Source organism: Centruroides sculpturatus, unplaced genomic scaffold (genome assembly GCF_000671375.1).
Source record: "Centruroides sculpturatus isolate CEXI.00-Female unplaced genomic scaffold, Cexi_2.0 scaffold22, whole genome shotgun sequence".
Lineage (NCBI taxonomy): Eukaryota > Metazoa > Arthropoda > Arachnida > Scorpiones > Buthidae > Centruroides > Centruroides sculpturatus.
The window spans coordinates 1,168,206-1,190,889 of record NW_019384323.1 but is presented as its reverse complement, the minus strand read 5'-3'; the positions used below and the strand labels follow the sequence as shown (position 1 = coordinate 1,190,889).

At 28.3% G+C, this 22,684-nt stretch overlaps 2 protein-coding genes across 3 annotated transcripts in view; both read left to right on the top strand.

Moving 5' to 3' along the window:
• Positions 1–11,145, top strand: part of LOC111626307 — a 51,468-nt gene extending 40,323 nt beyond the window's left edge. Inside the window, exon 4 of the mRNA XM_023369632.1 lies at positions 10,752–11,145. Coding sequence (XP_023225400.1) covers positions 10,752–10,910 — 159 coding nt within the window. The 3' untranslated portion in view covers positions 10,911–11,145. The remainder of the gene's footprint in view (positions 1–10,751) is intronic.
• A 7,443-nt stretch (positions 11,146–18,588) lies between these two features.
• Positions 18,589–22,684, top strand: part of LOC111626293 (disks large-associated protein 5-like) — a 41,038-nt gene continuing 36,942 nt past the window's right edge. For both annotated transcript variants that reach the window (XM_023369626.1, XM_023369620.1), the window contains exon 1: positions 18,589–18,765. The gene's annotated coding sequence lies outside the window, so the exon portion shown is untranslated. The remainder of the gene's footprint in view (positions 18,766–22,684) is intronic.

Here is a 22,684-nt window from a genome sequence, read left to right as displayed (position 1 = left end):
GGTTAGAGCTTGGTTGAATGTTCTATATTGAATGTTCTATATTCGAGATGATGTTTTAATCTTGTTATTGTAATATCTAGGTAGTTAATGGTTGTTAATCTTGTTATATCTTCTTGTTACATAGTCTTGTTAATAAAGGAATTTGATGAAAAACTTGATGTCTTTGGAATAAAACACAATACTAGTGTTTACTATGCCAGAATCTGATAATGAAATTACAATAATTAAGATAATATATATTGTAATAATTTTTAAATTAACATCAAACAAATAATTTAAAATGTTACATTATGAAAACAGGGAATAGAATAGCTTGAACAATACATACAGTATCTGATGACAATAGGATACCAGTTTTCATCTGGTGTCTACTTCATCTAGTGCTGGGGTACACTCAGTTTCCTTTCAATTGAATATTTGGAAGATTATCTGAGAGGCTGGATTATTGTAATGGGGTGTGAACAGTTTAGATCTAGTCACTGGCAGTGCTAGTGTCAGCTTGATGTATACTTAACTTCCAGAGTGCATAAAATAGTGGAAGCTGAGCAGATGTTTTGGTCTGCTTGTAAAAACCTGGATTTAAAGAAAATAATAGTTGCTGAATTAAGGAGGAAATTAAAAGAATTATGGGGCAGGGCATGTGTGTTGTCAGTGGGGGGTCTAATGGGTTAGTAGACCTCCTTTTTCCACCATCTAGGGTTATAATACATCACAAAGCTGGGCTCCAGTTGATGTTTATACTGTTTAACAATAAAAAAAAATACAATTTTTTTAAAGCTTGAATTTTGTTTTTATTATATAAATGTTGATTAACAATGAATGGTGACCCAGGCATAGGTAAGAAGATTCCCAATACATACATACATATAATATTAAAGGTTTTCTACAGTATTATAGAAGTTTCTAAGATAATATATTAATGTGATATTTTCAAGCTATTTGATAAAAATTAAATTTTAAAAGAGATGCAACTGTATTCCTGAGAGACTCATTGACATATATTATGATGACCTGCCTAGTCCTGAGTTTCTTGAAGGCAAGATATATCGATGGAAGAACTGGATTAGCACGAAAAGTTGCCATGCACTTTAGCTGAATTGTTGAAAACATGCAATCCAGTTATGTTTCCAAACATTTTTGTGTTGCTAAAACTTTGTGACATAATCCCCACAGCATCATGTGAATGCAAAGGGTTAGCCAGAATGTTGAGAAGACGAGAGCATCATCTTATCAGACTACCCCTAATTCATTGGCATTATGATTTTCGTGTCGATATTCACAGAGTTGTAAATATATTTGTGACATTGCATCCAAGGATTATTTTAGGCAATTGAAGATTTTCTTGAAGACATGAAAAGTTATTTTGTAACATAGGCTTTAAAGAAAATATAACATGTTTCTTTTTCCACTGGACCCCTCCTCTGGAAATTTTCTAACAGGCATGGATGACAAGAACAAAGGCAGAACTTTCAGAAAAGTACCCAAGCTTACACTGACAGTTTTTAGTTTTTGTTTTTGATCTTGCTCTTGCCATCCTACTTCTGAATTCAGGCAACATATAGCATAAGGATTGTTATTATTCATTTGCCTATCTATTAAACAGTAATAAAATATTATCATTAAACAATGCATTTTTATTTATACAATTATTTTGTATCAGATTTGGAGATGTAAAAATATTTATAAATCTGCAATTTATCAAAAATTTGTTTATAAAAATTGAATTTAGGAAATGGAGTTATTTGTCACTAACATATATTGAAAGAAACTTCTTTAAAGTAATATAATTGCTTCTAGTAAATTCTTATTCACATAATCCATTGTCAACACATAAATTAATTACTTAATACATAAATTTTAACTTTAAAATTTTGAAAGTATCAAAAAGAATAAAACTTTTAATGCTTTTGTGCATCTGATATATTTGTATTTTTATTATCTTTTTATGCTACACATTACTTTTTTTGTACTGCTACTATGGTGAGTTCACTTAATACATTATTTTCAAGGACCTACCATGTTAACTGAAGACTATCTGTTTAAATATGTTTTGTTTATTATTACTATTTAAATATCTTTCTATCATGCATCTGTCCAATATTAATTTTTAAAGAATTAAGTTATAAATAAGAAAAAATAAAATGTAATTATTCTGATATTGAATTTGTTTTTTGAAACCATGCCGTTTTATAATTCTGGCGTAGTAAACACTAGTATTGTGTTTTATTCCAAAGACACATGGCGAATTTTCCATCAAATTCTTTTATTAGTTGAGTCAAGACGGTACATTATTTTGTACTCGTTTTGCGCTTTGCCCCTCTTCAGTCAACTATAGTACAATAAATATTATTACAGTAGAGAACTTACATATAAACCGAGTACACAAATGATATATAGACCTACTGTACCTTTGCTTATACTTTGTATAATTTAAAATCTTTTAAAATCTGCTTTAATCCTTTTATGGATAAACTGGTATACATTACAATTTAAAAGCTTCCATAAACCTTCTCTTTCGGATAGACTTTGACACAATACAACGGTTAAAAATTTTTGAGTTGTTCCCCCTTTTTCCCCTTTCCTTTTTTGGTGTTTGCGCTGGTATCTTTAGTGTTGCCACGTATGACGTTCACCACCTTGTAATCTTGCAGAAATTATTTTTTGGAAAGATTGTTTTTCACAGAAAAATTTTTTATTTATAGTATATTGAGCTGTTTTTGTTTATTTTAAGATTTAGGTTTTTATTTATATTGTTTTTACTTTTTATAATTTCTATGGTTTCTTTAAACTTTCTGTTGTACAGTACATTAATTTTTCTTTATGCAGTATTTCTACATTATCTTTGTCTATATTACAGTTGTTTAGAGTACAAATGTTTGTAAAATGCAGAATTTATTCTATTGTATTTTAGGTCTGTTATGTGTTCTTTCAATCTAGTTTTTACTTTTCTTTTTGTTTCTCCTATGTAATGTTTTTTGTTTGTGCAGGTACACGGAATTTTATATACTACACTTTGGGCTTCAGTTTGTATTTACTGGTTTTTCTTCTGGTTCGAGGTTAACAGTCTGTTCTCCATTTTTTGATATGATGGTGCTAATTTGTAGTTTATTCTTCCTATTTCTGTGCTGATTTGTTCATATAGGCCTTTAATATATGGAAACTTAATATATTTTGTTTTAGTTGCTTGCTTATTTTTATTTTTACATAGGTTTCTTGAGTCATTAAGTCTGATTTCCCATTGTTTCAGCAATCTCTGCAGAAATCCTGCTAGAAGAAACTTCTTCCTTAATTCTATTAGGTCTTCGTTTATATGTGCTTCTTGGCTTGTCCAATTTATGATTTTTTCGTATTCCATTTTATATATATTATATTTAACGTATGACGGAATTTTTGATTGATATCTTATTGTTACTTGGTTAGAGCTTGGTTGAATGTTCTATATTGAATGTTCTATATTCGAGATGATGTTTTAATCTTGTTATTGTAATATCTAGGTAGTTAATGGTTGGTCTTGTTATATCTTCTTGTTACATAGTCTTGTTAATAAAGGAATTTGATGAAAAACTTGATGTCTTTGGAATAAAACACAATACTAGTGTTTACTATGCCAGAATCTGATAATGAAATTACAATAATTAAGATAATATATATTGTAATAATTTTTAAATTAACATCAAACAAATAATTTAAAATGNAAGAAAAAAACAATAATGGGTTAATTGTACCAACAGTTAACTAATTGAATATTTGACCAATTTACAAAGTAGCAACAAGAATCAACAATCAAAGAAAATCATACTTATAATATCAAATCCAAAATTTCATCTCCACCTCAAAAATAGACATACATCAAAGTATACGGCTTACGCTGATTGCTGCTCACAGATGTGTCTACATCCTTCGTCACCAGGAGCTACCTCATTCGGCTATATTGGATGTTCTGTCTTTTATCCAATGTTCAGTGCAGCTCTGCACTGTCCTAATTTACATGATTTTGCATTACAGGATCAGTCACTGATGTAAACTAAGTCTGCCTTTTTAACTTTGTCACATGTGCTTAGGAGTTTGTCCTTAAATAAAAAGAACTCTGAAAAGAAAATAACTAAATAAAAATAACACCCCAAAACATAAAATAACAGTCAGACATTGACTCTTTTACAGCACTTTGATTCGCCTTTGTTCCAAGTCTGAGAAGTTGGTGAGCAGTCTGGCCTTAAGTGTGTTATAACGGTTTTCGGCCTGTGGGTTGAGGAAGATGTTGCTTACGTAGTTCAAGATGTCAGAGTTGAGAGCAGAGATGACAGAGTAGTACTTGGTATCATCTTTTGTGATGCCAGAAATGGCAAACTGGTTCCTCTATATTGGTGAACCCCAACTCTGGGGTCTTGTCCCAAAATGGGAGTAGTTTGAGAGCCACTCTGTTCACTTCTGTGGTGGGTTCAGGCTCCGTTATCTTTGTTTGGCTGCTTGACTGACATGGAAGAGGAAAGGAATCCTACCTGAATTTCTGTAGATGGTGTCTGGGCTTTGGGTTTTGGAAAGTTTGGTGTTCAGCTCCTGTGTCGTTGTCCCACGTTCGGCTCATCAGTGAGGGGACTGTTAGGGTCTACCTCCCGAAATCAGCTAGATTGTTCAATCTGATTGCATCTGCGAACAGGATTGGCATGTCATTGAATTTTTGTTTCTCATGCATAGGAAAAAATCTAAACAACAATATCACGTGTTTATTTACAGATAGTTACAACTTTATGTACAGAAGCTCATAACAGCGTTGATTGTTGAGACAGTGGTTGGAGCACACGAGATGGACATCCTATCCTGAGTATGTCGACCCAAAAAGATGTTAGCCTTGATCTCTGACGTCACACCGGTTGGGGATGGTGGTCAGGCGCAGTGTTGCTGACCGCTGCATGCTAAATGAGCAATGGCAAAGCTTTTTTCAAGGATGCGTCAAAATTGAATTTCAAATTTAGTAACTCCAAGTCACCAGTTGTAATATCTGATCAGGAACAGTAAAAAATAAACTTATACTACAATATAACACATGTATTATACAGCACATAGTAATTTAATGTATTAAAATGGCTTACAAACTCCTGCCAGACCTTCACTAGCTCCCCCTCTCATTCTTTTCTATTTTTTTGAATTTTTCCCATCATATATGGATCTGTTGACACAAGGCAAATATTTTATTTGAGTAATTAAAAAATATGTATAAAATAAAATTTGCAAGCATTTTTTTTAACTTTTTAATCTATTCTCATAAAAAAAATAAAAGTAAACGCTATATAAGTGAAAAGAAAATAATGTGATTGTAACAAAAACAAATATTTCACTTAATGGAAAATATTTTCTTTATTTGACAATAATTTTTCTTTCTGAGATTTATTATTGTGGCCTTTTATGACTTTTTACAACAGCTTTTGAATCCTGCAAATTTTCAAAGTCTGTCAAATAATTTTTAGTTTATAAAACTAATACTCGATATACTTTCAATACAGATATCTTGAAATAATTGCATGGGTTACAGGTTTGCCATCACTGTGCTAAATCATCATAAATAGATTTACTTTGGTTATTTTAGCACTGAAATAAGCATTTATCACATGTATGCACTTATGCAATACTGGAAAGCTCTCTCTCGCTCTGGGGTAGATTAAGTGGACACCCTATATAGAATCTTTAATATTACTTTGATAATGTTATACTAATAAATGCTACTTTTTTATTTATGTTAATACTTTTGATGCAATCATTTTTAACCCAACTTCACTGCCTGTAACCGGTGTGCTTCTTCTCCAATGAAAGCAGAGGACTATGCAAACGTTTTCGAACCTAATGTGGTTCTTCTTCAGGTGCTATGAAATTCTCTATTTGAATTTGAATTTCCAGTCAAAAATTAACCATTGGCTTGGAAAATCTTTCTGGAACATTGTCAGATGTGACCAGTGGCATCATTTTGGACCTGCGCATTATCAGTATGGTGTTACTTTAGAGTTTTATTGAGAAAGGTCTCCCATGCTACTGTTAGTGTCATTTCTTGTTTGAAGTTAATGCAGTGCTTATTCCTGAGGGTGTTAAGGCATATGTATATGGCCACTCTCATTTGAGGTGTTCTGTGCGGAATGCAGTGTGAATAATTCTGGCTATAGGGAATAGAGGCTCTATTTCCGGTTCAGAGGAGTATACTGCTAGGGTGGTGTTGTTTCTATGATGTAGGGTGTCCACCTTGTGTTCCTTGATCCTAGGTTCTAAGTTGCGTTTAGTGGATCCAATGTAGATTACTTCGCTGTTATCTCTATGGTCAATGATGGGCATGGAGTATACCCCTGGAAGTCTGTTTGTATCTGGAGCATCTTTTTCATTTTTAAGCCAATCGAATATTGTAGTGCACCTCCTAAATGCTAAGCGGACATTCTTTTTCTTGGCTATCTGGTTGTATATGGTCTTAAGTGCCAGGTTGTATGTGACTGGTATGTAGTTAACTGGAGAATCATTGGAATGAGGGGTGTTATTGGCTTGTTGTTGGAGGACCTTGTTGTTTATCTTGTGTAAGGTGTTGTGATAGCCATGTTGTTTGGCTATTTGCTCTATGCGTTGGATTTCAGAATGGAAAGCTATTTGTGACGAGGAATGTGAATAAGCTCTTTTGATTAAAGCCTTGAAAGCTGCCGTCTTGTACTGTGATGGGTCACAGGAAGTTGCAGGTATATACAGAGGTTTGGCGGTTGGTTTATGATACACTTCCATGTTGATGCATGATCCCTCTATTTTGATGTTAATGTCTAAGAAGTGTGCCTGGAGGTGGAGTGGGCTTGGTTTATTTCCACCATTAATCCATACGGGTTATTGTTGATGGTATTGATTAGCGTCGGGATATTTGGTATCTCTTTCCATAATATAAGGATATCATTGATGTATCTTTTGTATACGAGAATGTGTGGGAGTTGAGATGGTATGATTTGAGTTTCCACACCACAATCTCGCAGAGGTCTCCTGTGACTGGGCTTCCCATTGGTACACCACATTATTGTTCGTAGGTAACTCCATTGAATTTAAAGGAGGAGTTGTAGCAGAGCAGGTGTGCCATTTCTAGGATGTTATGTTGTAACGTGTTGTCTTGGATCGTGTGCATGAGTGTATCTCTTATGGCGCAAAATACTGACGGAAGTTTGATGGAAGGGTACAAAGATTTGAAGTCCAAAACAGTTATAAATTTAGGAGGTGTTGATATCTGTTTAAGTATGTTAACTAGATTGCCAATTTGGTTATGGTGTGTGTGTACCCTTCCAGGTGAGGTACTAATAATCTGTGCATAGCTTTCTCTAAATTGATAGTTGGTGTTCTGGCTTTGTCCACCAAAGGTCTGAGCTCTTTTCCCGGTTTGTCAGTTTTTTTGCAAAAACTCACAAACCAGGAAAAGAGCTCAGTTTGTCAGTTTTCGAATAGGTATAATTAATATTTTTGATATTTAATGCAGTTTAGTGGTTTGATCTCATATCTATTTCACTTACTTTATAAATACATCTACAATGAGTTGCTAGTGGAAATAAAATGAAAAAACTGGGAAGAGGCAGAATGCTTGAGAAGATAAGAAAAATGATAAACATTTAAAACATACATGTATAAATAGTATGTATGTCACTAATAGTTGAATGTGTTGTGTATATTACTTTTATAATAATGTTTACCATTTTATATTAAAATACTAAAAATTACACAATTTAGATATACAGTGGGTGATCGGTTAGAACAAATCGGATAACGAACAAAGATTTTTATGATCGGACAACGAACACATGTTCGGATAACGAACACTTCACTGAACAAACACAAGAAGAAGCGACGTAAAGTAACAAATACTAATTGGTCTTCCTTTGTCTTCAGGCAACAATTCGAAACCTTTCAGAGCGCGGGAGACGTCGACATCAACGTTCAACCCAGAATATACAGATCGGATAGTATTCCCCCGAACTTTGAAACTCTCCCTTGTAATTCCAGCCTTTTATATTTCTGATAGAAACAATTCTTTTATGTTTTCTTCTGAAAAAGCTTGTTCTGACATCCTCCCACTTCTTCAAAAGAAGTGGGAGGATTTTTCTGACATTTTTCTGACATCCTCCCACTTCTTCAAAAGAAGTGGGAGGATGTCAGAAAAATGGTCTTAAAATGGCATCCAAACCAGGTTGAGGTTGAGCTTAGGGATCTCTGCAATTACAATGCGATTAATTACTTCTGAAAAATCATGAAGAAGACAGAAAAGCAATCGACATTGGACAGATTCTTTAACCCCCATAAACGGAAAAAACATGACAAATAAAAATGCAAGACTGTGTATATATGTATTTTTATTATTACGTATGAATAAACGTAGTAAGAAAGTATATATTTTTTATTTTTTGGGAGTGTCCAGAACGAATTAATCAAATTCCCATAGAAACCTATGGTAAATCGATAATCGGTTAACGAACAGTTCAGATAACGAACAAAGTCTTGGAACGAATTATGTTCGTTAACCAATCACCCACTGTATTATAAAACTAATATATATGCCATCAGAGGATAATGTATGTCAGAAAAATTTAAATTTTTAAAAGATATGAGACTGAATATTCATAATATCTGGTTTTGTCCAGATAGATAAATGTCTAATTTTTATCAGGCTAAGTTAATATTAGATTTGCATTTGTCAATCAAAGCATCACTCATGGTATCCAAAAATATTAAAAGTTCCTTCACTACAACCATATATAAACTATCCATTGGGAATAAATGTTAAAAGACTAACAATTCAATTACATTTAAATAAAAGCCCATTATTCATTGGAAATAAATATATAAATTTTTTAAATAAAAATTGTTATTGGTGCGACTCAAGCAATTTTTCCAATATTACACATACTGAATGACTGTGAGAAGTTCACTCAAATACAAAGTCAGTTGGAATATCTCACATAATACAGCAAAGTTCAACTCAAGACTTTAGAGAAAACCTGAATAAACTTTCAAAGAAGGAGCTGTACAGCTTGTATAACTTTACAGATATAAACATCCACCAAAACTTGATGCTTAGCAAATAGATACCCACGAATGCCGTAAATAATCGGACTATAATTTGGAAAAATTTGTATAACTTTGTAATTAAACTTGTGAAAGAAGATGAAACTAGCAAATAATAGACAAAATCTAAGAACTCGTAAGAAAATAATTATTGATGTAAATTTTGATTTTCTGTTTGTAAAAAGTATATTTTCCTCTTGATAATTGTAAGTACTTAGCCCCTGAGTACTGTAACAGGGCTTACTAATAAAGATTGATATTGATATTAGATTTGCATTCGTTTTCCAAAATAAAATTTATACAAGATATGTAAGATTTTACTTCTATTTTATGCCAATATCTTACAATAATAATGAAATTTTATGTTGGCATGTGAAACTGTGTGTTGGCATTAAATATTTAACACCAACAGACACTAAAATTTCGCTATTATATTAATATACATTAATGCAATCAAATAACCAACACCTTATTCGTTGCAGAGGGAGTTTATTAAAAAAACAAACATTTTCGATCTACTCCACAGATCATCTTCAGGTTGAAACCAACGAATATGGAATAACTATCATAGAATAGAACGCCAAATTCAGATTCAAAAACAAAAATATAGACAACTGAACAACCAAGTAAAACAATTAAAGCGTAAAAATACATAAATGTAAAAATAAATAACATACATCAATAATGAATTAATAGTACAAGCCGCTATCAATTAATAAATAAAAAATATAAAAGTTCTCATAACTTGATTGTGGATAATGGTGCAATTCATAAGCTACTTGTAAGTCCTTTAATGGCAAATTTCCATGCCAAGGGTAGGCCCTCTGCATCTCTGGCATTTATGGATCTTTCATCAAGTTTGGTCCTGTATATTTTCATTTTTTATGGAAGTCTTTGCTAAAGTTGGAGAGTGTACTTGTCTGACGATTTCCACCTCCTCCCATCCAAACATGGACCCTTGGGCTTGAGCCATCTGGGCCAGCATTGTTGCATTTGATCTTATCCTAACATCATACTTATGTTCTCTGACCCTCAACCTGAAGATGATCTATGGAGTAGATTGAAAATGTTTGTTTTTTTAATTAAACTCCCTCAGCAATGAATAAGATGTTGGTTATTTGATTGATTAATTTCTGAGTATGTTTCTGTTCGATTAATGCATTTATAAAATAGCTATAATGTATTTTAAAAATTTAATTTCTATTTAATTTATTTAATAGGTTCATTCTCTATTAAACCCTGTATATATTTAATATAAATCTGTTAATAAGTATTATTATATTTGCAATAAGTGAAAATACTATAATAGCTGTAAATATAATACCTTTACATTAAATATATGACTTACTAAGAAACAGACAATCAAACAAGTTTTAACAAAGAATTTACAATGTACTAATAAATGTTTGTTCTTATTTTTGTATTTTGTATATGACTAAAAATTAATTATTAGAAACTTATTTTTATTATTTTGTCTATTAAAATATTAAAACTGTCATTAATTTTAAATTAATATTTTGCTACCAAATAATAAATTTTTACCAGTGTCAAGAGATAAAATAATCTAGTTTTGATAACTTTAAAAACAAAGATAATTTTAAATGGGTGTATCTTATAACTCTAAGATATAATTTTTTTAAATTAATGCAAATTATTTGTCATAAAAGTTATACTTTATATTTTTAATTTAGAATGATAAAGCATTAGGAGGAAAGCATTATACTGCATCAAAATTAACTAGAATTAACCATAATTATTCAACTGATTCTTCATTATTGATTGTCCCTGAAACAAGGTATATTATTGCAATAATTAATATATGTACTAACTTATATCTGTCTATTTTTTAATAAAATATAACTATTGACTATAAAAAAATTAAAAATTAATTATATAATTAGTTTTAGGTATATTATGCATGTTAAAACAATACAAGACTAAATATTCTACTAATTTATGTTTGATATGTTGATATTAATAAACAGTAGGCTCTTCTTTTATACTAGGATTAAATTTCTGGAAATGCCAGTGTATATTGAATTGGCATAAATAAAATATATATTTTAAAACTTAGTGATTTTTCCTTCTCAGACTTGTAAAAAAAATTTCTACTGTTTTTTTAATTCATACTAAAAGTATTTTGATTAGTAATTTAATAATTTATTTAATCATGAATATAAAATTTAATTAATACTAGATTATTATTTGTATTAAGTAACTGTTAATATACTTGATGAAAATTATTGTATAATCATAATGAAAATAATTTAGGATAAATGAAGTAATAATAATAATTTTCCCATTTATATAAAATAATAAAATAAATGCATAATTGCAAGCATTTTATTTATATTATGATTTAATTCATGGAATTTTCCTGCTTGCAGTGTATAAAGTACAAACAGGAAAAATACCTGTTTTAATATTGTGTAATTATAAAGATTCAAATATTCAAGGAATGTATTCTTAAAGAGCTTGCTTACTAAAACATAGCATTAAATTTCTAAAGTACAATTAATTCATTTTTGTATTTTTAAATTTTAACTTCTTAATATTAATAATAATAATAATTTCCTTTTTATACTATCTATTAATATTTATTATAAAAAAGCATGTTATTTTTTTTGCAAAAAGCATAACTGTAATGTATTTTTATTGTTTGTCTTTTGTTGCATTTAACTTTTAAGCATAATTTCTTTTTGTAATGTATGTATTTAAATCACATACGCAATAAAAATTTTTTGAATTTGTATAACTTAAATTATATCTACAGTTTACAGATTTGTAACTAATATTCAGTAAACATTATCTAAATTAAATGTAAATTCCTCATTGAAGAGATGATAAAGTATAATTTTTAATTTTTGTAAGAAAATTTTAATAATGAAGGTTTATTTGAAAAATTTTTAAAAACTTTATTAGAATGTTGTTAAATCATCATATAATACATTGCTTTATTCAAAAATTCATCATTTATTTCCTATATACCAAGCAATTCAGAACTATGCTCCATCCTCAGGATTTTATTGTTCATAAAAAGTTACTAAATTCTTTACATTAAACATTATTCTTATTAAGCTCTCAAATAAATGCAGTTCTTTTTATTTGAAATAAAATTTTCTTTTCTAAAATTATGATTTTTTTTACAATTTTACTGGTTTCTACATGATTTTTGTTTTGTACATATAAAATTATATTTGACAGTTTAAAGTTTTTTCATTGTTCAAAATTATATGATATATATTATATATGTTATAGTAAATAAAATACTAATAAATTTTCTAATTGATAATATAACAACACAATATATTGTATATTTTTGTTAAATACTATGTACTTTTTATATTTTTATGTATTTTTATAAATTAAACAATTAATTTTTTAATAGTTTTCAAAAAATTTAATTAATATACTAAATCTGTTTTATGTAATATAAATTTTGTTTTGTTTTTAAATTCTGTAACTTATTCTGTTTGCTTATAGAATGAATTTATTTAAACAAATAATGTATTGCATGTATTAATATATTTCTTTTTAATGTTTGAAATATTTTATGCAATTAACTATTAGAAACAGTTTTTCTTTTTGTATATCTTGGTTTTATTTTACTATTTGCCATGATAATCTTATTAACATTGCATGCCATGATTATATATTCTTATATATATATTGAAACATAACAACAATAATAATAATCTTTGATTAACTTCAGTTCTGTATTAATCACATATCATTAATTGAATTGTATGTTTAAAAATAATATAAGAATTTTAAAATATTTTATGTCAATAATGTAAAAAAGGATTGTTATTATTCATTTGCCTATCTATTAAACAGTAATAAAATATTATCATTAAACAATGCATTTTTATTTATACAATTATTTTGTATCAGATTTGGAGATGTAAAAATATTTATAAATCTGCAATTTATCAAAAATTTGTTTATAAAAATTGAATTTAGGAAATGGAGTTATTTGTCACTAACATATATTGAAAGAAACTTCTTTAAAGTAATATAATTGCTTCTAGTAAATTCTTATTCACATAATCCATTGTCAACACATAAATTAATTACTTAATACATAAATTTTAACTTTAAAATTTTGAAAGTATCAAAAAGAATAAAACTTTTAATGCTTTTGTGCATCTGATATATTTGTATTTTTATTATCTTTTTATGCTACACATTACTTTTTTTGTACTGCTACTATGGTGAGTTCACTTAATACATTATTTTCAAGGACCTACCATGTTAACTGAAGACTATCTGTTTAAATATGTTTTGTTTATTATTACTATTTAAATATCTTTCTATCATGCATCTGTCCAATATTAATTTTTAAAGAATTAAGTTATAAATAAGAAAAAATAAAATGTAATTATTCTGATATTGAATTTGTTTTTTGAAACCGTGCCGTTTTATAATTCTGGCGTAGTAAACACTAGTATTGTGTTTTATTCCAAAGACACATGGCGAATTTTCCATCAAATTCTTTTATTAGTTGAGTCAAGACGGTACATTATTTTGTACTCGTTTTGCGCTTTGCCCCTCTTCAGTCAACTATAGTACAATAAATATTATTACAGTAGAGAACTTACATATAAACCGAGTACACAAATGATATATAGACCTACTGTACCTTTGCTTATACTTTGTATAATTTAAAATCTTTTAAAATCTGCTTTAATCCTTTTATGGATAAACTGGTATACATTACAATTTAAAAGCTTCCATAAACCTTCTCTTTCGGATAGACTTTGACACAATACAACGGTTAAAAATTTTTGAGTTGTTCCCCCTTTTTCCCCTTTCCTTTTTTGGTGTTTGCGCTGGTATCTTTAGTGTTGCCACGTATGACGTTCACCACCTTGTAATCTTGCAGAAATTATTTTTTGGAAAGATTGTTTTTCACAGAAAAATTTTTTATTTATAGTATATTGAGCTGTTTTTGTTTATTTTAAGATTTAGGTTTTTATTTATATTGTTTTTACTTTTTATAATTTCTATGGTTTCTTTAAACTTTCTGTTGTACAGTACATTAATTTTTCTTTATGCAGTATTTCTACATTATCTTTGTCTATATTACAGTTGTTTAGAGTACAAATGTTTGTAAAATGCAGAATTTATTCTATTGTATTTTAGGTCTGTTATGTGTTCTTTCAATCTAGTTTTTACTTTTCTTTTTGTTTCTCCTATGTAATGTTTTTTGTTTGTGCAGGTACACGGAATTTTATATACTACACTTTGGGCTTCAGTTTGTATTTACTGGTTTTTCTTCTGGTTCGAGGTTAACAGTCTGTTCTCCATTTTTTGATATGATGGTGCTAATTTGTAGTTTATTCTTCCTATTTCTGTGCTGATTTGTTCATATAGGCCTTTAATATATGGAAACTTAATATATTTTGTTTTAGTTGCTTGCTTATTTTTATTTTTACATAGGTTTCTTGAGTCATTAAGTCTGATTTCCCATTGTTTCAGCAATCTCTGCAGAAATCCTGCTAGAAGAAACTTCTTCCTTAATTCTATTAGGTCTTCGTTTATATGTGCTTCTTGGCTTGTCCAATTTATGATTTTTTCGTATTCCATTTTATATATATTATATTTAACGTATGACGGAATTTTTGATTGATATCTTATTGTTACTTGGTTAGAGCTTGGTTGAATGTTCTATATTCGAGATGATGTTTTAATCTTGTTATTGTAATATCTAGGTAGTTAATGGTTGGTCTTGTTATATCTTCTTGTTACATAGTCTTGTTAATAAAGGAATTTGATGAAAAACTTGATGTCTTTGGAATAAAACACAATACTAGTGTTTACTATGCCAGAATCTGATAATGAAATTACAATAATTAAGATAATATATATTGTAATAATTTTTAAATTAACATCAAACAAATAATTTAAAATGTTACATTATGAAAACAGGGAATAGAATAGCTTGAACAATACATACAGTATCTGATGACAATAGGATACCAGTTTTCATCTGGTGTCTACTTCATCTAGTGCTGGGGTACACTCAGTTTCCTTTCAATTGAATATTTGGAAGATTATCTGAGAGGCTGGATTATTGTAATGGGGTGTGAACAGTTTAGATCTAGTCACTGGCAGTGCTAGTGTCAGCTTGATGTATACTTAACTTCCAGAGTGCATAAAATAGTGGAAGCTGAGCAGATGTTTTGGTCTGCTTGTAAAAACCTGGATTTAAAGAAAATAATAGTTGCTGAATTAAGGAGGAAATTAAAAGAATTATGGGGCAGGGCATGTGTGTTGTCAGTGGGGGGTCTAATGGGTTAGTAGATCTCCTTTTTCCACCATCTAGGGTTATAATACATCACAAAGCTGGGCTCCAGTTGATGTTTATACTGTTTAACAATAAAAAAAAATACAATTTTTTTAAAGCTTGAATTTTGTTTTTATTATATAAATGTTGATTAACAATGAATGGTGACCCAGGCATAGGTAAGAAGATTCCCAATACATACATACATATAATATTAAAGGTTTTCTACAGTATTATAGAAGTTTCTAAGATAATATATTAATGTGATATTTTCAAGCTATTTGATAAAAATTAAATTTTAAAAGAGATCAACTGTATTCCTGAGAGACTCATTGACATATATTATGATGACCTGCCTAGTCCTGAGTTTCTTGAAGGCAAGATATATCGATGGAAGAACTGGATTAGCACGAAAAGTTGCCATGCACTTTAGCTGAATTGTTGAAAACATGCAATCCAGTTATGTTTCCAAACATTTTTGTGTTGCTAAAACTTTGTGACATAATCCCCACAGCATCATGTGAATGCAAAGGGTTAGCCAGAATGTTGAGAAGACGAGAGCATCATCTTATCAGACTACCCCTAATTCATTGGCATTATGATTTTCGTGTCGATATTCACAGAGTTGTAAATATATTTGTGACATTGCATCCAAGGATTATTTTAGGCAATTGAAGATTTTCTTGAAGACATGAAAAGTTATTTTGTAACATAGGCTTTAAAGAAAATATAACATGTTTCTTTTTCCACTGGACCCCTCCTCTGGAAATTTTCTAACAGGCATGGATGACAAGAACAAAGGCAGAACTTTCAGAAAAGTACCCAAGCTTACACTGACAGTTTTTAGTTTTTGTTTTTGATCTTGCTCTTGCCATCCTACTTCTGAATTCAGGCAACATATAGCATAATTAATAAGTAATATATAACTATAAAAAAGCATTATTAAGAAGTGTAATAAAAATTCATTATAAAAAATGCAGAATATTAAGATTGAGGTATTAATAGGCTACAAAGAGTGGTTAATGACCAAAAATACTTCATCAGTATGTTCAACTAGAATTTTGACAAGAACTTCTGCACTTTTAGACAGATTTGACCAGTGGTGTGCCGTCATTAGAAGCGGTGGATGCACTGCTTCCCTTATATTTTCTAAAAAATAAATACATATTAATTTTAATTATATGAAAATAATTGCACAATATTATAACCGCATTATGTATCTTATTACAAATTTCTATACTACACGTGAAAAAAAAGATAAGATTGCTATTGTATATTCGAATATTAGTGGCAGAATAGTGGAGTGGAAACGCTGTATTGTCTGCATCCAAAAAGCCAGATTCGTGCATTTGCTTTACAGAGCACCAACCTCACCCGATTTAGCCGGTGGAAGCCTAGGACCTTGGGTGGCTGCTAAATGTATAACGTATCCAATTCTATCCAGAACCGGTTCTGGGCTGTTAGCCGCCTGCCCGCTAGATATTTGGTTGCCCTCACCCGATTACATGAATCATGAGTAGATTTATAACTTAACCCAACTGATAAGAATTTACCTGTATGTTTTTTTGATAGTTTTCTGTATAGTTGACAGGAGTTTAAAAAAAATGGTTAAAATATTTGATATATTTATTCTGCTCTCCAATTTTATATTACTCACGGATTTCAATGTTAAACCAGTGATATTAAGATTTCGTATGCTCCATCTTTAAGGGTAAGGATGTAGAAAAAAAATGTGTACAATTCTTGTATAATGTTAAAAAATTAACTGTTACTTTGGTAGCATAATTTACAACTAAATTAAATGAATGAGAGAGATGTACGAGGTACAGAAAAAGCTCTTGTACCTCGTACAGAAAAAGCTTTTTCTGTACGAGGTACAGAAAAAGCTCTAGAATTTATTTTCCTTAATTTACGATTTATATATCCGTTTGTCATAAAACTTTGTCTTTCCACTTTTTTCCCGAGACTACAAATATTTGAGTACAAAGTAACCAATTTTGACTTATTTCTACTTAAGTAGTAGTTAAATAATTAAGCAATTAGGAAATTAGGGACATAAACAAAACTGATGAAAGAGCCGAAATTTTACTTGAACAAAAGCCTAATCGAATCAATCTCTAGCCGAGTACAGTGGGACTGATTTCTTCAAAATATTAGATGTAATAAAGACAGACATTTTTCCAGTTCAACGAGAGTGACCGAAAAGTTGTAAATTTTGGAAATTTCCATGGACACCACCTGGTACTAAAACGAATTAGTTAGAAAACAAACGATGGACAATCTATTAAGTTTAACATATTTAAACTTTTACTTCTATGGTGATAAACATTTAAAATTTACAAGAACCCTGTCGCGTCTTTTGAGGTATATTAGTGATGCGACAAAAAAGGCATTTGAAATTGACCGGTATCGGCACCCTCGGGATTTGGCAGTCCGCATGCATATACACACCGCACACCTAGCAGGACCGTCTCTGATTCCACTCGTAGGGAGCTATTTGACTAAGTGGTTAAGATTTAAAAGAGTAAAGAATATTTTATGTTATTTTTATGTATGTTTCATTACAAAGCTATATTTAATTATAATTTTCTTTAAAAGTATATTCATACAATTGAAGAATGTTTTGTATCATGTATGTATATCCACCACACATTTTATTTCACCAAGTAAGTTTTTATAATTTTATTTTTAATTTTAGCCCTTATATTGTGGNGAGTGGATTTAGAAAATCTTATTATCGAAAAAGAAATTGTTTTAAGAGTCATTAATGAGTTTTATTATTTTTTTAAAGTTGAATAACAGTTTATAATTAAAATACCAATTATTTGCATTAATATTAATATTTGACTTTATTAATTATTATAAATTTAGCATATCTGTCTTATATTTTATTTATTATTAATATATTTATGAATGTGATAATGATTTAATTTTAAATATTTTTTACTGCATTATATTAATATTGATATTGATTGACATTCATTAGGATGAAACAAATTTATCTTATGGACCAGCTGCTGTAAAAAGAACATCTTCAGATAGTAGCAGCACAAGTTCACTTACAAACAAACGTCCTAGACCAACTGACAAAGTTGTTGGAGCATCAAATTTAGCATCATCCATTTATACATTTACAGAAGCTTCAAGTTCAGCGGGAGCTGATCATTCTCATCATTCTTATGTCAACTCATCACCCAGTAAATCATCAGGACTTTTAGTTAGACCAGTGTATCTTATAACTCTAAGATATAATTTTTTTAAATTAATGCAAATTATTTGTCATAAAAGTTATACTTTATATTTTTAATTTAGAATGATAAAGCATTAGGAGGAAAGCATTATACTGCATCAAAATTAACTAGAATTAACCATAATTATTCAACTGATTCTTCATTATTGATTGTCCCTGAAACAAGGTATATTATTGCAATAATTAATATATGTACTAACTTATATCTGTCTATTTTTTAATAAAATATAACTATTGACTATAAAAAAATTAAAAATTAATTATATAATTAGTTTTAGGTATATTATGCATGTTAAAACAATACAAGACTAAATATTCTACTAATTTATGTTTGATATGTTGATATTAATAAACAGTAGGCTCTTCTTTTATACTAGGATTAAATTTCTGGAAATGCCAGTGTATATTGAATTGGCATAAATAAAATATATATTTTAAAACTTAGTGATTTTTCCTTCTCAGACTTGTAAAAAAAATTTCTACTGTTTTTTTAATTCATACTAAAAGTATTTTGATTAGTAATTTAATAATTTATTTAATCATGAATATAAAATTTAATTAATACTAGATTATTATTTGTATTAAGTAACTGTTAATATACTTGATGAAAATTATTGTATAATCATAATGAAAATAATTTAGGATAAATGAAGTAATAATAATAATTTTCCCATTTATATAAAATAATAAAATAAATGCATAATTGCAAGCATTTTATTTATATTATGATTTAATTCATGGAATTTTCCTGCTTGCAGTGTATAAAGTACAAACAGGAAAAATACCTGTTTTAATATTGTGTAATTATAAAGATTCAAATATTCAAGGAATGTATTCTTAAAGAGCTTGCTTACTAAAACATAGCATTAAATTTCTAAAGTACAATTAATTCATTTTTGTATTTTTAAATTTTAACTTCTTAATATTAATAATAATAATAATTTCCTTTTTATACTATCTATTAATATTTATTATAAAAAAGCATGTTATTTTTTTTGCAAAAAGCATAACTGTAATGTATTTTTATTGTTTGTCTTTTGTTGCATTTAACTTTTAAGCATAATTTCTTTTTGTAATGTATGTATTTAAATCACATACGCAATAAAAATTTTTTGAATTTGTATAACTTAAATTATATCTACAGTTTACAGATTTGTAACTAATATTCAGTAAACATTATCTAAATTAAATGTAAATTCCTCATTGAAGAGATGATAAAGTATAATTTTTAATTTTTGTAAGAAAATTTTAATAATGAAGGTTTATTTGAAAAATTTTTAAAAACTTTATTAGAATGTTGTTAAATCATCATATAATACATTGCTTTATTCAAAAATTCATCATTTATTTCCTATATACCAAGCAATTCAGAACTATGCTCCATCCTCAGGATTTTATTGTTCATAAAAAGTTACTAAATTCTTTACATTAAACATTATTCTTATTAAGCTCTCAAATAAATGCAGTTCTTTTTATTTGAAATAAAATTTTCTTTTCTAAAATTATGATTTTTTTTACAATTTTACTGGTTTCTACATGATTTTTGTTTTGTACATATAAAATTATATTTGACAGTTTAAAGTTTTTTCATTGTTCAAAATTATATGATATATATTATATATGTTATAGTAAATAAAATACTAATAAATTTTCTAATTGATAATATAACAACACAATATATTGTATATTTTTGTTAAATACTATGTACTTTTTATATTTTTATGTATTTTTATAAATTAAACAATTAATTTTTTAATAGTTTTCAAAAAATTTAATTAATATACTAAATCTGTTTTATGTAATATAAATTTTGTTTTGTTTTTAAATTCTGTAACTTATTCTGTTTGCTTATAGAATGAATTTATTTAAACAAATAATGTATTGCATGTATTAATATATTTCTTTTTAATGTTTGAAATATTTTATGCAATTAACTATTAGAAACAGTTTTTCTTTTTGTATATCTTGGTTTTATTTTACTATTTGCCATGATAATCTTATTAACATTGCATGCCATGATTATATATTCTTATATATATATTGAAACATAACAACAATAATAATAATCTTTGATTAACTTCAGTTCTGTATTAATCACATATCATTAATTGAATTGTATGTTTAAAAATAATATAAGAATTTTAAAATATTTTATGTCAATAATGTAAAAAAGGATTGTTATTATTCATTTGCCTATCTATTAAACAGTAATAAAATATTATCATTAAACAATGCATTTTTATTTATACAATTATTTTGTATCAGATTTGGAGATGTAAAAATATTTATAAATCTGCAATTTATCAAAAATTTGTTTATAAAAATTGAATTTAGGAAATGGAGTTATTTGTCACTAACATATATTGAAAGAAACTTCTTTAAAGTAATATAATTGCTTCTAGTAAATTCTTATTCACATAATCCATTGTCAACACATAAATTAATTACTTAATACATAAATTTTAACTTTAAAATTTTGAAAGTATCAAAAAGAATAAAACTTTTAATGCTTTTGTGCATCTGATATATTTGTATTTTTATTATCTTTTTATGCTACACATTACTTTTTTTGTACTGCTACTATGGTGAGTTCACTTAATACATTATTTTCAAGGACCTACCATGTTAACTGAAGACTATCTGTTTAAATATGTTTTGTTTATTATTACTATTTAAATATCTTTCTATCATGCATCTGTCCAATATTAATTTTTAAAGAATTAAGTTATAAATAAGAAAAAATAAAATGTAATTATTCTGATATTGAATTTGTTTTTTGAAACCGTGCCGTTTTATAATTCTGGCGTAGTAAACACTAGTATTGTGTTTTATTCCAAAGACACATGGCGAATTTTCCATCAAATTCTTTTATTAGTTGAGTCAAGACGGTACATTATTTTGTACTCGTTTTGCGCTTTGCCCCTCTTCAGTCAACTATAGTACAATAAATATTATTACAGTAGAGAACTTACATATAAACCGAGTACACAAATGATATATAGACCTACTGTACCTTTGCTTATACTTTGTATAATTTAAAATCTTTTAAAATCTGCTTTAATCCTTTTATGGATAAACTGGTATACATTACAATTTAAAAGCTTCCATAAACCTTCTCTTTCGGATAGACTTTGACACAATACAACGGTTAAAAATTTTTGAGTTGTTCCCCCTTTTTCCCCTTTCCTTTTTTGGTGTTTGCGCTGGTATCTTTAGTGTTGCCACGTATGACGTTCACCACCTTGTAATCTTGCAGAAATTATTTTTTGGAAAGATTGTTTTTCACAGAAAAATTTTTTATTTATAGTATATTGAGCTGTTTTTGTTTATTTTAAGATTTAGGTTTTTATTTATATTGTTTTTACTTTTTATAATTTCTATGGTTTCTTTAAACTTTCTGTTGTACAGTACATTAATTTTTCTTTATGCAGTATTTCTACATTATCTTTGTCTATATTACAGTTGTTTAGAGTACAAATGTTTGTAAAATGCAGAATTTATTCTATTGTATTTTAGGTCTGTTATGTGTTCTTTCAATCTAGTTTTTACTTTTCTTTTTGTTTCTCCTATGTAATGTTTTTTGTTTGTGCAGGTACACGGAATTTTATATACTACACTTTGGGCTTCAGTTTGTATTTACTGGTTTTTCTTCTGGTTCGAGGTTAACAGTCTGTTCTCCATTTTTTGATATGATGGTGCTAATTTGTAGTTTATTCTTCCTATTTCTGTGCTGATTTGTTCATATAGGCCTTTAATATATGGAAACTTAATATATTTTGTTTTAGTTGCTTGCTTATTTTTATTTTTACATAGGTTTCTTGAGTCATTAAGTCTGATTTCCCATTGTTTCAGCAATCTCTGCAGAAATCCTGCTAGAAGAAACTTCTTCCTTAATTCTATTAGGTCTTCGTTTATATGTGCTTCTTGGCTTGTCCAATTTATGATTTTTTCGTATTCCATTTTATATATATTATATTTAACGTATGACGGAATTTTTGATTGATATCTTATTGTTACTTGGTTAGAGCTCGGTTTCTTGAATGTTCTATATTCGAGATGATGTTTTAATCTTGTTATTGTAATAT